Source organism: Pan paniscus, chromosome 1, assembly GCF_029289425.2.
Source record: "Pan paniscus chromosome 1, NHGRI_mPanPan1-v2.0_pri, whole genome shotgun sequence".
Classification (NCBI taxonomy): Eukaryota; Metazoa; Chordata; class Mammalia; order Primates; family Hominidae; genus Pan; species Pan paniscus.
Window position 1 is genome coordinate 37,571,195 of NC_073249.2, and position 15,744 is coordinate 37,586,938.

The 15,744-nt window shown below is 42.0% G+C and overlaps 1 protein-coding gene across 7 annotated transcripts in view; it reads left to right on the forward strand.

The window, feature by feature from the left end:
• The first annotated feature begins 722 nt into the window (after positions 1-722).
• Positions 723-15,744, forward strand: part of LPGAT1 (lysophosphatidylglycerol acyltransferase 1) — an 88,494-nt gene continuing 73,472 nt past the window's right edge. Inside the window, exons 1-3 of one of the 7 annotated variants that reach the window (XM_034946303.3) lie at positions 723-981; positions 1,224-1,371; positions 2,230-2,494. In XM_034946303.3, coding sequence (XP_034802194.1) covers positions 1,300-1,371; positions 2,230-2,494 — 337 coding nt within the window. In that variant the 5' untranslated portion in view covers positions 723-981; positions 1,224-1,299. Of the gene's footprint in view, positions 982-1,223; positions 1,788-1,942; positions 2,104-2,229; positions 2,495-15,744 lie in introns of those variants that run through there. The other 6 variants (XM_063597305.1, XM_034946313.3, XM_034946310.3 and 3 more) reach the window with 6 other exon arrangements.

Genomic DNA, 15,744 nt, shown 5'->3' on the forward strand with positions numbered 1-15,744 from the left:
CCATCCTTTGAACCAGAATGCAGCTATAGTATCCCAAGCGACGGGGTCTGTCTAGGAGTTCCCATGGCCACCGTTTTTTGTCTTTTCGGTTTTTCTTTTTATGGCGGGCGGGTGAGTACTTACTTAATGCTAGGCACTTGGTTGTTTTTTCCTTCTTGACTAACCAGATTTCAGTTTCTCTGTGTAGACCATTCATTCCCACTGAGTTTCTTGGTGGGGTGGTGGGGGCGGGGGCGATGAATGGGAAAGTGGAATTGCCATTAATGTTCCAGCTGCTTTCCTGAAACAAGACTTTTGACCGTAAAAAGAATGAATTTGAAACTCTAGACAATAATACACTGCAGAGGTTAAGAAGAAAAGCCATGAGTGCAACCGGGTTTCATTAAGAATGAAAAGTGGACATTTAGCCGTCAAGGAGACAGGTTCCTAGTTTGGGCAGAGAAGAGAGCCCTAACAATGAAAGGCGGCCGTGTTGGCTGAAAAGGGGCTCTCAACTGAAACCAAGGCACTCCTGGGGTGTGAGGATGGGTGTTCATTCCTAGACCTTTCCGAGCGGCCCTTTCCCTCAGTATGTTCTGGACTCACTGAGGTCCTGGCCGAGCGTCCAGGTAGCCCCGAGGGCCCCGACTCGCTGGCGCAGGGGTAGGGGGAGCGGGCCGGGTAGGGGGAGCGGGCCAGGCGGGGCAAGCGGGCCAGGCAGCGGCGGCGGCGCTTTCATTAGAGGGCGCTGTGGGGGCGGCTCCGCCGCAGTCCCGACTCCCGCCGCTTCCTCCCGCCGCTCCTCCCCGCCAGTACCGGCGAACGCGGCCGGGCCCTTGGGGACCGAGTCTCGGCGCCGCCGGGGAACGGGCGCGGGCCGCGCCACAGCCGGAGCGGGGCAGGGCCCCGCCACCGCCTTCTTCCGCCGGCCCCGCCGCCGGCCATGCATTCTTCCGGCTCCTCTGACTCCCAAAGCCCCGGCCGGGGCCCGGCCAGCCCGAGGTAACCCCCGGCTCGGCGGTCGCAGGCCCCGGAGCGGCAGCGGAGCCGGGCCAGGGGAGGCGCTGGGGGCGGGGAAGGGGGTGTCGTCGTCGCGTGGCCCGGGGAGGCGGCAGCGGCCTGAGGGACGAGGGCGCGGTAGGCCCCGGGGAGGAGGCGGGGGCGCGGGGCGTCCGCCCGCCTCCCCGGGACCCGCCCCGGTGACAGGTCCGGCCTCTGAGTCCCCGCCGTCCCTCTGTCCGCAGGCAGCCGCGAGGGGAGTAGGGCGCCAGCGCGCCCGCTCGCGCAGCGCCTCGGGCCGCTTGGGCCGCCGCCGCGTCCATGACCGCGACCCCTCGGCGGGGGACACCCGCCCCCGCGCTCCGCAGCCGCCCGCCGTCCGCGCCCGCCGAGGTGAGCCCGGCGCGCGGGCCGCGCCCGCCGCCACGACCCTTCCACATCCGCGGAAACCGCTGCAGGCTCCACCGGCTCCCCGCGCTGCGGTCGCCTCTTCTCTGCCCCTTTCATCATCCCCCGCTTCCTTGCCCTCTGGTCGGAAATCTCATTCTCTTCATCCCCAGTTCCTTGGCTTTTACCTCTTTCTGGCTTTTGCTCCCTTCCCCCTACTCCTGTCCTTCCTCTTTTTCGCATTATAACCCCCTACTTTCTTCCTCTCACCTTGTAAGCTTTTTTTCTAGGCCCCCCATTTTTTTTCTTAAAAAAAAAGGGAAACAAAAACCCTATTGCTACAAATGAGAATTTTGAGGGTAACTCTTCGCTAGAGCCAGAGACCTTTTAAAGGAATGCATCGGTGTGCAGGAATCGTGGTGGTGAGGAGACTGAGGTCCTCAGTGTCTGGGAAATCTTATTGAGGGGACCCTGTTTCGGTCATGTCACTTGTGTCTTCAGTTTGGAGATCCTGAGGTTGTCTGAAGCGAGTGGATCTATTTTTCTAAGTCCAATAGACGACCGCAGTGAGACACGGTGCGGGGACGGCCACCGATTACTGAATGGGAATTGTGTTATCATTTGCTAAATATATTGTGACATACTTCGTGCCTCGGTGAACAGCTCCCTTGACCTTGTGCGGCTCCTCCTCCCTCGCTCTCTGTCCCCCTCTGGAATTTCCCCTGAGAGATCACCGAGGTACTACAACCGGAAAGCTTCGACCCTCGCTGTTTTATTTTGTGCTGGGGGCGATTTCTATGTTGGTGACTGTTTAGATGTATTTAATGAATTTTCCTTTTTAAGTGAATTTTTCTTTCACCCCAGAAAGACAGGACGGAGTCCAGTGTGAGAATGGCTATAACTTTGGAAGAAGCTCCGTGGCTGGGCTGGCTCTTGGTGAAAGCACTGATGAGGTTTGCCTTCATGGTCGTCAACAACCTGGTTGCTATTCCATCCTACATCTGCTATGTAATTATACTTCAGCCCCTTCGAGTGCTGGACAGTAAGCGGTTCTGGTATATCGAAGGAATCATGTATAAATGGCTTTTAGGAATGGTAGCTTCCTGGGGATGGTATGCTGGATATACAGGTAAGAGTGAGAACGCTTTTCTTTAATGCATAAGAAAAAATTTGTCAGGAACCATGATTAAATGTATATTACACTTTGGGTTGAGGATGCTTTCATGTCTTCACTATTGAAAAAAATAAAAAGAAAACAGTTCTATTGGGTTTCTCTTCAGAATCTCAGGAAGACCGATGTTTTCAGAAGTATAATTTCATAATTATGTATTGGTAAATTTCTTAGTGTTTTTATTGTGATTGACATACATTTATTAAAACTGGTCTGCAAAAGCTCTGGTAGAGGAATAGGAGTGCGTTGTATAGGACTCGAGAGCTTATAAAGTGAAGATGTAAGATATTTCATCTATTTCATGGAAGATGCCCATAAACATTGGAAATTTAGAAAAACAATGGGACCATATTTGTGCTAAGATAGTTTAATAAGTTTCTTCATCATTTAACGTGATATTGTACTGTTAGCCTTTTGAGCAAGCAAAAATGGCTTTCTTTTACGTATGTTTCTTTTGTTTATTAGAATCTATATTTTATCTCATAAATCTGAGAGTATTAAATATAAAAAATTAAGTTAACTTTGTTAAGCTAATTTATCTTCTGAGTGTCTTTAAATAGATTGTGATTTCTGCCTTTAAATTGCATTTGGGGAAGCAAGAGTAACACTATTCAGAAGTGGACTTTTATAGAACTAAATGAGAAGTGTTTATTTTCTGAGATAAACCTTATATGCTTTGAGAACTTATGCCCTTGCTGTGAAAATTCTGTATCGTTTATTGTATTTATTTGATTTTTTTCCCTTAAGAATTAAGATAATGAAAAAATCATAGAGGTTTTTGGCACTTGTCAGATGTGGAGGCTTTTAGCACAGAAATTCCTGCCTGATAGGCAGGCTCCTTGGAGATCATGCAGATGCTGTGGTCAGTAGAGGCTGTAGTTCATAGCTTGGCAGAGTGAGGAGGGGTACTCCCAGGGTCAAGCAGTATGGCAGTTCTCCATCTGAAATTCTGTCTCCCTCTTTCCTGCCCAGGCTGCACCTGCACATTTTATCCACACACACAAGAGAAGGACTGATAGTATACAGCTTTTATGGAGTCTGACAGACTCTTGCTATGTCTGAATATTCTCAGTTGCCCCAGATGAAGCCTTTTCTCCTTCAGGCAGTGGCATTTATTTATTTATTTCTCCTTCAGGCAGTGGCATAATAATGCAAGAGCTGAAGCCCCTGGGATAGTGTATGCGTTGCTTCCTTGTCATCTGTCTTGTTGAGATTCCAATGCTTTTTGGATATAGTAGGTGAGCTTCTAGCCCTTTTTTAGGACTTGGTGGTAGCAATAGCAGTGGTAGAGAAAAAACGAAGTTCTAATCTATGGTGCTGAATTCTTACCTGAATTGCACTGCTATCTTAGAGTTGCTTGGCTTGGTATAGTTTGAGTGTTCCCAAATATATGTTATATGGTACTAGTGGCTTTATTCTTGTATAGTATACTTAAGTTTGCTTGTTTTAAATTAGCTTATAGTATTTTCAGAAACCCGTTCTAGAAGTTCATTCTGCTTAAAATGAAATTACTGAAATGTTTGTGCGTGTGTATAGTGTATTTAATTGTTAGCATGGTGGGAAGGTAAAATTAATTTGGCATTGACCTTGAGATTGGGAGTGCAGTGGTGCTGCTTGAAGTCAAAGTTAGTTGTCCTATGGCCATAGCATAGCTGCAATGTATTTTTAAGCATATTTTCTTGGGGTATCTCTTCCTTGCTGACTGTAGAACTGTGTAATTTCTTTTGCCACCTGCTTGGAATGTGGTCTTGGCATGATCTGCATATTTTAGTCTCTCTGAAGCATCTGCTCTTCTTCAGGCTACTGAATTTTGACAATTTGATCAGTTTGTCTCATTTAAATATAGACTGTTTTAATGTATATATTTTAAAAGGTTTTCCTATAGGTAGAATACTTGATTTCAGAGAGCCTGGTCATAGTCTGATCATAAAAGAAAATAGTCAAGAAGTCAAACAAATGTAGGAATGAATTTGGTTGAAAGCCTCAGCTGAGTTTAAAGAAGCACATCTAAGCAGAGGTTGATGAACAGGTGTACCCATAAAATAATCTCAGGTGTTATATTAGCCTTTCTTTAGATAATATATTTCACTTCTTCCCTTTACATCAATAGGAGGGTGGGCTTGTGAAGAAGTTCTTTTTTCCCTATGCCCAAGTTTCACAGATGGAAAATTGAACATTGCCAAAGGAATTCTGCTCAGCAGATTAAGTATGTTCATGTTTTAGAATAAAAATTGCCAAAACTTTGTTGAGAAACCACTTATGAGGAAACCTTAAATACTAATTAGGAAGCTAAAAATTGAATATTGGTATATTGGTATAGAATGAATATATATATATATATATATATCTTTTTCCAAATTATGACATTCCGTGTAATATGAGTGAATTACTCAGCTCTGCTGATGAGGACTTATGTTGATTATCTAACCTACACAGCCCCATATAGTAGCCACTGGCTGCATGTCACTGTTTAAATTTAAATTAATTAAAATGAAATAAAATTTAGCATTTAGCTCCTCAGGCACACCAACCACATTTCAAGTGCTCAGTACTAGGTGGCTAGTGGCTACTGTATGGACAGTGCAGATACAGAACACTTCTATCATCACAGCAAGTACTACTGGACAAAGCTGATATAGTAAGCATGGTTTTCTTTTCTTAGGAAAACTAAATTTTATTTTTATTAAAAAAATCTTTCCTTAGTTCTAAACAGATTTTTTTTGTGAAAGACAAGAAGATTTATTAAAGTTTTATTAAACTATCTCTTAACTCATCACAAAAATGAGCCCTGTAAATTCATACATGCTTCTTGGATGAGGAATGGTGAGGCCAGTAAGCCCAAGAACTTAAATGAACATTCTTATACTTTAGTTTGCATTCTCAGAGCTGGGAAACTGTCTGTAGGCACAGAAGATGGAAAAGGGATTTTCTGGTCTGTTTCTGACTTTAAGTTACACATTTTAAAAAGTACTCTGAAGACACTGGGGTTTGTTCATCCCCGGCTTGCTACTAAAGTAGTAATGATTGTTGTTTTCACATTTTCCTTTTTTTTTTTTTGAGATGGAGTCTTGCTCTGTTGCCCAGGCCAGAGTGCAATGGTGCAGTCTCAGCTCACTGCAACCTCCACCTCCCGAGTTCAAGCGATTCTTCTGCCTCAGCCTCCTGAGTAGCTGGGACTACAGGCGTGTGCCACCACACCCAGCTAATTTTTGTATTTTTAGTAGAGATGGGGGTTTCACTATGTTGGCCAGGCTGGTCTCGAACTCCTGACCTTGTGATCCGCCCACGTTGGCCTCCCAGAGTGCTGGGATTATAGGCGTGAGCCATCGCCCCTGGCCTGTTTTCACATTTTCTTTAGTAGGAAGTGCTGTACAGATATCTCACATCGAGGAAATGCTTTATATTGCCTTTGTCTTAATATTTCAAGGGCAAACCAAAAGAGATACTAGCTTAACTAATGATCCACTTCTGCATGCTTTATTTGGATCTAGGATAAATCAGTACCCCACCCCCCGGAGTTTAAGTGATGATTGGTAAATGTCAGAGAAAGATTTCATACCAAACAAAATGTATTCTATTTATTTAAAATAGTTTATTTTTATTTTCATTTACTTATTTTAATAAAGGAATTGTCATCCAAACACATTTAATTAAAGTCTTAGCCAGGTGCAGTGGCTTATGCCTGTAATCTTAACAACTTGGGAAGCCAAGGTGGGAGAATCACATGAGCTCAGGAGTTCGAGGTTACAGTGAGCTGTGATCATGCCACTGCACTCCAATCTGGGCGACAGAGACCTGTCTCAAAAAAAAAAAAAAAAAAAGAAGACTGTGCATGAAATACTTTAAAAATATTTACTGTTAATACAAACTCCAGAATTTTTATTTTTATATAGGGTGAGAGAGAGTCATGGGCCAAAGTCTGGCTGGAAGGGAGCTGAAATGCCAGGGGACTTGCTGCCAAGCTGTTTTTACGTAGCAAACAGTTTTCCTTAAATTGGGCATTATTTGGGGGGGGCTTTAGGGAAAGCTGATGGAGATTACGTTTAGTTACCTCCTGCTCCCCAACTGACAGCTGCCCTGTCTTTCTGGGTTATGTGATTATTTGATAGTGTCCTGCTTTTCGGGGAGGGATACATATTCATTGTGTGACAAAAAGTAATTTTTAGGAATTATTTCTGACTTTGAAATTCTACAGAAAGTTTCAAAAATGTATTTCGAGAGCAATGTCTTGTAACCTTCGAGCCATAAAACCAATTTAGTATGTGAAGATGAACATTTTAAGAATGTGAAATAAAATAGAATTCAATAAACTATATCAGAAATGCATGTGTTTATACTGAGTGGTGCTTCAGAATGTATTTTTTACCATAAGTGCAGTCAACATTTGAGAGGCATTGTTCTAGTGGAAAGAGCACTGGGATTTTGGAAAACTCTGGGAGTCAGTGGTCTAGCTTTAACTTTAAATCTGTTATCACTGGTAGGGGTGAGATCCTTACCTACTCTGGGCCCACTTGATGGTTCTTCCTTATAACCCTAGGGTCTGATTTGTTACCTGATGCTCACAGAGTACTCAATAAGTGTCTAGTTCTTGAATGATCCTTTTTTATTTTTTTGTGAGACAGTCTCACTCTATTGCCCAGCCTGGAGTACAGTTGCACAGTCTTGGCTCACGACAACCTCTCTCTCTCAGGTTCAAGTGATTCTCATGTGTCAGCCTCCCGAGTAGCTGGGATTACAGGTATCCACCACCGTGCCCGGCTAATTTTGTATTGTTAGTAGAGACAAGGTTTCACCATGTTGGCCAGGCTGGTCTTGAACTCCTGACCTCAAGTGATCCGCCCACCTTGGCTCCCACAGTGCTGGGATTACAGGCGTGGTGAGCCACTGCACCGGGCTGAATGTTCTCTTTTTCCTTTCCTGGTTCTGAGATTCCCTAGCTGCCTACCTTCCTGAAAGGTCTATTATCAAGGTCATTGCAGTCCACAAAATATGAAACCTTGAATTACATCATGTTTAATATATATAATCTCTTACAATACCACATTTGTTAATTTTTTTTTTTTTTTTTGAGAGACAGATTCTCACTCTGTTGCCCAGGCTAGAGTGTGGTGGCTAGATCTTAGCTCACTGCAGCCTTGAACTCCTGGACTCAAAAGCGATTCTCCTGCCTCAGCCTTTCAAGTAGCTGTGACACTAAGTGTGCGTCACTGTGCCTTTTTAATTTAAAAAAAGTTTTTGTAGGGATGAGATCTTGCTGTTGCCCAGGCTGGTTTTGAACTCCTGGTTTCAAGGGCTCCTCCTTCCTTGACCTCTGAAAATGCTGGGATTATAGGAATGAGCCACCATGCCTGGCCACATTTACTAATTTAACACACCTTTATTGAACTTCAGTTATCTGTGGGAACAGGTACCCTGGAGGTACCTGATAGGCACAAGACGTAATCAGTGACTTTAAGGAGCTCACAGCAGCCTTGGTGGGGAGACTGCACCAACGATGAAAATATACAGGGGTACAAGGGGAGGTAAAAGGAAGGGCTCCTGATCTAGCATCGGTGGTAGGTGGTGACAGGGAGGGAATAGGGGACTTAGGGAGAGGCTTTGAAGGAATTTGAATTCCTTTGAATTCTTAATAATTATAATTCATTTAAGAGATGCAATATGTATATTTGTGGTGATTATATTAGCTAAGATTTATTGAAAAATAAACCAGGCAGTGACCAAAGTGCTTCGGTCACTTAATGATCGCAATAATTTTATCAGGGTGGTACTGTTATCACTTCTCCTTTTGTTATAGATGTTGAAATTGAAAGAGGTTTCACAGTTACTTCCCCAGAAGCATTAACTGGATTGATGTTGCCACAAGTTGATTTTTGTATTTGAAGAGCCAATTTTGACCTTTAGATAATGTTCCTAGAGTGTCTCTTAATTTTTACTACCCATATGCCCTTTTGCTTTTGAGGCATGGAATCTCTTTCTGAAGATGCAACTCTTTAATATCTGAAAGTAATATAGGTATAGATTTCTTTTTTTTTTTTTTTTGAGACGGAGTCTCGCTCTGTCGCCCAGGCTGGAGTGCAGTGGCGCGATCTCGGCTCACTGCAAGCTCCGCCTCCCGGGTTCACGCCATTCTCCTGCCTCAGCCTCCCGAGTAGCTGGGACTACAGGCGCCCGCTACCACGCCCGGCTAATTTTTTGTATTTTTAGTAGAGACGGGGTTTCACCGTGTTAGCCAGGATGGTCTCGATCTCCTGACCTCGTGATCCGCCCGCCTCGGCCTCCCAAAGTGCTGGGATTACAGGCGTGAGCCACCGCGCCTGGCCAGGTATAGATTTCTTCAAGAGGTTAAAAACTTGGTGCTTCAATGGAAATGTTGTAGTATAATGGAAATTTCATAAAATCTAACTTCCTTAAGGCTCTCTACTCATGTGGAGAACAAAAACTCCACTGGAATTTCTGGTTTTGGGTGCTTGAAAGTAGATTGTCATCAGAGTGAGGAGTTACTGCATGATGTTAGGTTGACAACTGATTTTTTTTTTTTTATGAGATGAAGTCTTGCTCTGTCACCCACGCTGGAGTGCAATGGCACGATCTTGGCCCACTGCAACGTCCGCCTCTTGGGTTCAAGTGATTCTCCTGTCTCAGCCTCCTGAGTAGCTGGGATTACAGGCGTGTACCACCATGCCTGGCTAATTTTTTGTATGTTTAGTAGAGATGGGGTTTCACCATGTTTGCCAGGCTGGTCTCGAACTCCTGACCTCAAGTGATCCACCCGCCTCAGCCTCCCAAAGTGCTCAGATTACAGGTGTGAGTCACTGCGCCTGGCCGATGACTGATCTTGACATAAATCCAGGAGAAGAGTTTTCAGTAGTGTTTTGATTTTTCTATGGAAAATATATCATGAAAGGAAATATTTGTGTTCTTCCCCATCCCTGTGGTAGGTAATTAAAGGTAAATATTACTAAATGCTTTAAACTCAGCAATTTGGTGGTACTACAAATTTGATGTCTGTTCTTATTTCAAAGATAGTTTATAATTGAATAATTTATTTTAGATACTTATTTTGAAATATATATAATCATGCATGCACACGCCTTCACATAGACTATTACAGAAGCTCAGGGGGCAGTATTTGTAGTGTTTGTAGTAAGACCTCACGTTCTGGAGTCAGAAAGAGCTGGGTAAAATAGTTTTTGGTTTATTTTTGTTTACATTTGCCTGGCATATCTTTGCCAATCCTTTTGTTTTCAAACTCCAATTTTTATAATTTGCTTTGATTTAGATGTGTCTCTAGTAGACAGCATGGAGTTAGGTTTTGCTTTGTGAGTGAATTTGAAAATCTCTGTTAATATGAGTTGAATCCATATTTATATTTATTCATATGTCAAAAATTTGTCATGGTTCTGCCATTGTATTTTATGTTTTCTGTTTATATATACATATGAATGTTAAGTCTTTCACTGTGTAGTATCTTTTTCTTTGCTTTTCAGTTCTGATATTTAGGAAGGTTTGTATTTCAGTCTTATTACTTTAATATTCTTAGTTCTCTATTGATAGTAACCATTCATTCTCTTCTATGACCAAAGGTAAAACTCTTTTTAATCCTTGTGTCTTCCCCTTTCTCTTCTTCCTCACCCAATCTTAGTCAGTAATATTTATTTAAAATAGCGTATACATCTGTGCTATTATGTATGCTTATGCTTCTACTACTTGAGCTTTAAGACTATACATTGACTCCCAGCTATTACATCAAGGTAATCAGTAAGCTTATTATACTTCTCTCTGCTTTCTCCCTTCTTTCAATTTATGTTATTTGAGTTTATACAGTGTTATAGCCTATAATATTTACATTCTGTTTTATCAGCTTCATTTCCATCTGTTTTTGTCTTAATTCTTTAGTTAAATGTAATGTTCACCCAGGTACTTTGTGCAGAGTTATTCTTTGGTTGGCTGAAGTTTATCCTCTAGCAGTTTCTCAATAAGGGCTCATGGGAACAAGATGAGGATATTATTCTTACAACATTTTCAGAATTTGTCTTTTGTTGCTTTATACGTTTTTTGTTTTTTTGAGACGGAGTCTCACTCTGTTTCCCAGGCTGGAGTGCAGTGGTGCGTTCTCAGCTCACTGCAACCTCCGCCTCCTGGGTTCAAGCAATTGTCCTGCCTCAGCCTCCCGATTAGCTGGGATTACAGGCATGCACCACCACACCCGGCTAATTTTTGTATTTTTAGTAGAGATGGAGTTTTGCCATGTTGGCCAGGCTGGTCTCGAACCCCTGGCCTCAGGTGATCTGCCTGCCTCGGCCTCCGAAAGTGCTAGGATTACAGGTGTGAGCCACCATGCCCAGCCCGTTGCTTTATGCTTGAAGGATAACTTAGGAGGTTACAAAGTCCTTGCCTCACACTTTCTTTTTTTTGAGTATCTTACAGGTATTATACAAATGTCTTCTGATATTAAATGTTATATGAAGCCAGATTGAATTTTTTCCTATTATTGACTTGGTCTTTTTGCCTGTCTGCCCAAAGGGATTCTCCCTTTATCTCTCATATCTAGTAACTTTATTAGGATATAGTGGTATTGACTGTGTAGCTCAATTTTTCCTGGTACATGTGTGCCTTTTTAATATTTAGATTCAAACGTATTTTCATTTCAGGAAAGTTTTCTTTAATCATATCTTTAAATATTTACTTTGTCTCATTGTTTTGGTTTTCCTTTTTGGAGACCTTAGTTATATGTATGTTGAATCTCCTTTTGTATGTCTTTTATATCTGTTATTTTTCCTTTAATCCTTTTAAACCGTTTTTCATTTGTTTGTTTCTTTCATGTCTTTTACTGTGTTTTCTGCAACGTCTCTTCTTTGTTCTCCTATCAGTTTCTTCTTCATTTCTGTGATGGCTTTGTTTATTCTTCTATTTTTTTTTTTTGTTTAGTTCTACCAATTCATGCTTCCCTATTCCTGTTATCTAGACATTTCTCCCTTGAGTTCTTGTATTTCTTATTTGTGGTCTTGTTCTTAGTGATGATGGCTTCACTGATTTTCTTAAAATCAAGCAAAATTATTCAGTTATAATTTTTGTCTTCTTCATTGTAATTTTTTTTTTAGTGTACTTTGACAGTTGGTACATTATCTATCATTTTTCTTTAAGTATCTCTCTGTCAGTACCATGCCAGTTACCTTTTTTTCCTTGTGACTTAATGAATTGGATTTTCCTCAATCTGTTATTTGTAGGAGGTTTGGATGGGGCCAGGGTAGATTTCCAGATTTCTGCCTCAGAGGTAGTCTTTTTCACATATGACACCTGGGTGTGTTTCTCTGTGTGGCCACAAGTCTTCTGCCTCTCTAAACCAGAACAAGTCTAGAAGGTCTTTTGCCGCTAATTCTGAACTTTCCACTCCTTCCTTTGCAGCTGTGATTGGAGGGACATGGCTCCAGCATGCCAATGTAAACCACCCCCCTGCCTGCCTTTTTTTTTTGAGACGGAGTCTCACTCTGTTGCTCAGGCTGGAGTGTAGTGGTGCAGTCTTGGCTCACTGCAACCTCTTGCCTCCTGGGTTCAAGCGATTCTCTGCCTCAGCCTCCCGAGTAGCTGGCAGTACAGGCGTCTGCCACCATGCTTGGCTAATTTTTGTATTTTTAGTAGAGTCGGGGTTTCACCATGTTGGCCAGGCTGATCTCAAACTTCTGACCCCAGGTGATCCATCCGCCTCGGCCTCCAAAAGTGCTGGGATTACAGGCGTGAGCCACCGTGCCCGGCAACCCTTTTCTTAAGGAAAGGTATTGTTCTGTTGCTTTCTGAGATCTGCCACTGTCAGGCCCTCTTCATCACATGCCACGCTGTCTTGCCCTATAAGCTGCTCTCCACCCCAGCATAGATTGTATGCCTTGTTTGATCTCAGCCTTGTTCTCAGGTACTTTGGTGGTTTTATTTTTTAGATTTAAATTTTTTGGCTTTTTGTTGTTGTTGTTGTTGGAGACAGGGTCTTGTTCTGTCACCCAGGCTGTAATACCATGGTGCATTCCAACTCACTATAGCCTGAAACTTCTGGCCTCAAGTGATCGTTCCCATCTCAGCCCAAGTAGCTAAGACAACAGGCATGTACCACCATGCCTGGGTAATTATTTTAATTTTTTTGTAGGGATGGGGCCTTGCCAAGTTGCCCAGACTGGTCTCAAACTCCTGGCCTCAGGCAGTCCTTTCACCTGGCCTGCCAAAGTGCTGTGATTATAAGCATGAGCCACCGCACCCGGCCTGGGATTTTTATATTTTTGTTTTTCTCCTAGGTTTTCTGAAAAAGCAGTTTTGCGCAGTTTTTTCTCCTTGTTGCTATCTGTATTTTCCCAGAAGATTCATGCCTATAATGCTGCTGTGTCCATACCAAAAAGTACAACACAAGATTTTTGTTTAACTATGTAATTGTAATTAAAATAGCACTGCCACCATCCTATTGTACACTGGTTGATTATTATAGAATGGAGAGCAATTTTACCATCTAATTAATTTTCTTTGAGGTCTGTTGAAAAGCATAAAGTAGGCTCCAAAGTGTGTTTCTTTTGTCTCCCAGTGGTTTCCAACGTGTTTTGATTCTTAGACTGCTTACCAGTAGCATATGTTTAAGACATCCACTCTATTTCCATTTGGCTGCAGTAAGAAAATGTCATCAAAACGAATGGAAGGAGTGAGTTACCTTTGGTACTTTAGTAAGGAATATGAAATAAATGTGACATTAATACAGTAAAGCTCTAGGGTCTGGTCTGCCTTGAGAACTTTAAAGATCACTAGTGCACTCCAAAGTTTGACAAATATTGTTACATAAGAGTTTACCATTCCTAATCTAAAATTAGGGTTTGCTGAGTATTTAGGCTTTGTTTTAGGAGTTTCTTTTCAGAGTTTGCAAATTAGTGGCCATATTCAGAAGCTGATCTGTTTTATTTTGTCTTAGCACTATTTAAACTTAAATTAGTTGTCAATATTTCAAATTAGGGAGGTTTCACAAAACATGAAAACAAATTCCACATTTCCAGCTATTCTTGAGAAATTAGAGATCTGGCCATGCTGAGCCCTTGTTCCTGCATAGTAACGATTTGCCGGAGCTGCGTGATGACCACCCCCTTTACTGTCCAGTTTATCCAAGATCCTGCTTCTTGTCTTATTTTGGGCCTACTTTACTTATTAAGGATACTTGCTTGGATCCCAGAGACTTGGGTGATGTTCATTTTAAAATATTTAAATTATAATTACTAGTCTATTTCTGTTAAGCATGGTTTTGCATTTATATGCCCTAGTAGTGCCTAAGACTAATGAACCCTGCCATTAAAAACTGAAAGTTGGCTGGGTACGGTGGTTCACGCCTGTAATCCTAGCACTTTGGGAGGCCAAGGCGGGTGGATCACTTGAGGTCAGGAGTTTGAGACCAGCCTGGCCAACATGGTGAAAACCCGTCTCTGCTAAAAATACAAAAATTGGACTGGTGTGGTGGTGCACACCTGTAGTCCTAGCTACTCGGGAGGCTGAGGCAGGAGAATTGCTTGAACCCAGGAGGCAGAAGTTGCAGTGAGCTGAGATCGCACCACTGCACTCCAGCCTGTCTCTGGACAGAGTGAGACTCTGTCTCAAAACAAAAACAAAAACAAAAAACCTGAAAGTTTGTTAGTAATCTCAACTGCTGATTTTATGAAGCAGAGGCATTTAATAGGAACTAAAAAATGAAGCACCATTACCAAAAGCTGTGGTCACAAGGTTTTTCAAGTTTCATGTATCCTATTACTGACATGGTAAAATGTTGCCAGTTGTTTATACACTCATTAGTTAGTAGAATGTCTCATTTCTTCTTAAGAATATAATTATCTAAAATCTAGATTATTAAAAATTCTTTCTTTCTTTTTTTTTTTTTTTTTGAGATGGAGCCTCACTCTGTCCCCTAGGCTGGAGTGCAGTGGCGCGATCTCGGCTCACTGCAACCTCCACCTCCTGGGTTCAAGTGATTCTCCCTCCTGCCTCAGCCTCCTGAGTAGCTGGGACTACAGGCGCCGGCCACATGCCCGGCTAATTTTTGTATTTTCAGTAGAGACGAGGTTTTGCCATGTTGGCCAGGCTGGTCTCGAACTCCGGACCTTAGGTGATCCACCTGCCTCTGCCTCCCAAAGTGCTGGGATTACAGGTGTGAGCCACCATGCCCAGCGACGGATGGTTTTATGAATAGTTGAGTTCGTTATGAACTGCATGTTCAAAATGCATTTGTGACAAGTTTTTTGAAAAACAGAGATCAATATATACGTGTCCCCCTAATATGATGGTTCCATTTATTAAAGTTAATTGAGGTCCTTGAAGGGAAGAAAATTAATTGGGGGCTAAATTTATAAGTATAGGTTACATGGATAAGGAACTAGGATGTCATTTGGAATAATTGTTGCAGGCTGTTTTATACGGTTGGGATAGAATTTGTTTTTGTATATGAGACTCTGAATTGAGCAGCCATTATAAAGTGTAAATAATCATTCTAAGCTGTGTTAAGCCTCAGATACTTGTATATAGATGTATTTTCAACAAATAATAGATATTGCAAAATAAGTATATTAGAGATAGCATGATGTGTTGGGGAAAAAACATTGATTTTTGAGCTAGTATGAGGTTGGATCCTGTTTCTCCCACTTGCTAGTTTTATCTTTGAGCTAGTTGCTTAATTTCTCTGAGCTTCAGTTTCATCATCTGTAAAAATGGAGGTTATGAAACTTGAATGTAAAGTGAAGCCTGGTGTTTGGCACTCTATAAATGATAATTTCATTATTATTAGAATGATCATTATTATATTAATGTCTAGGAAAATAATTATGTTAGCCTTTTGGGAAAAGGCATGTGTAAATGAATAAAAGCTAACTTATGAGGTAGTCTTAGAAATATATCTGAGGCTATTCAGGCCTAGCTAGTAGTGTAGCTCAGTCGAGTTCTTGCTTTAATCAATCAATAAAAATAATTTAGGCCGTAGTCTGAATAAAATATTAACTAATTAGATTTTATGTTTGTAAATTTTGCAGTGCTTCAAAGCAATTTATTAATTCAGTCACCTATTCTAATATAAAAATTTGAGTGCCTTCTCTGTGTCAGATATTGTGCTGGTGGCTGGGAGTACAGTGGCAAACAAAACAACATAGTTGCTGTTCTTAAGAAGTTTACGTGTTAGTGTGGGAGAGAGACAAGAGGAGTCACATCAT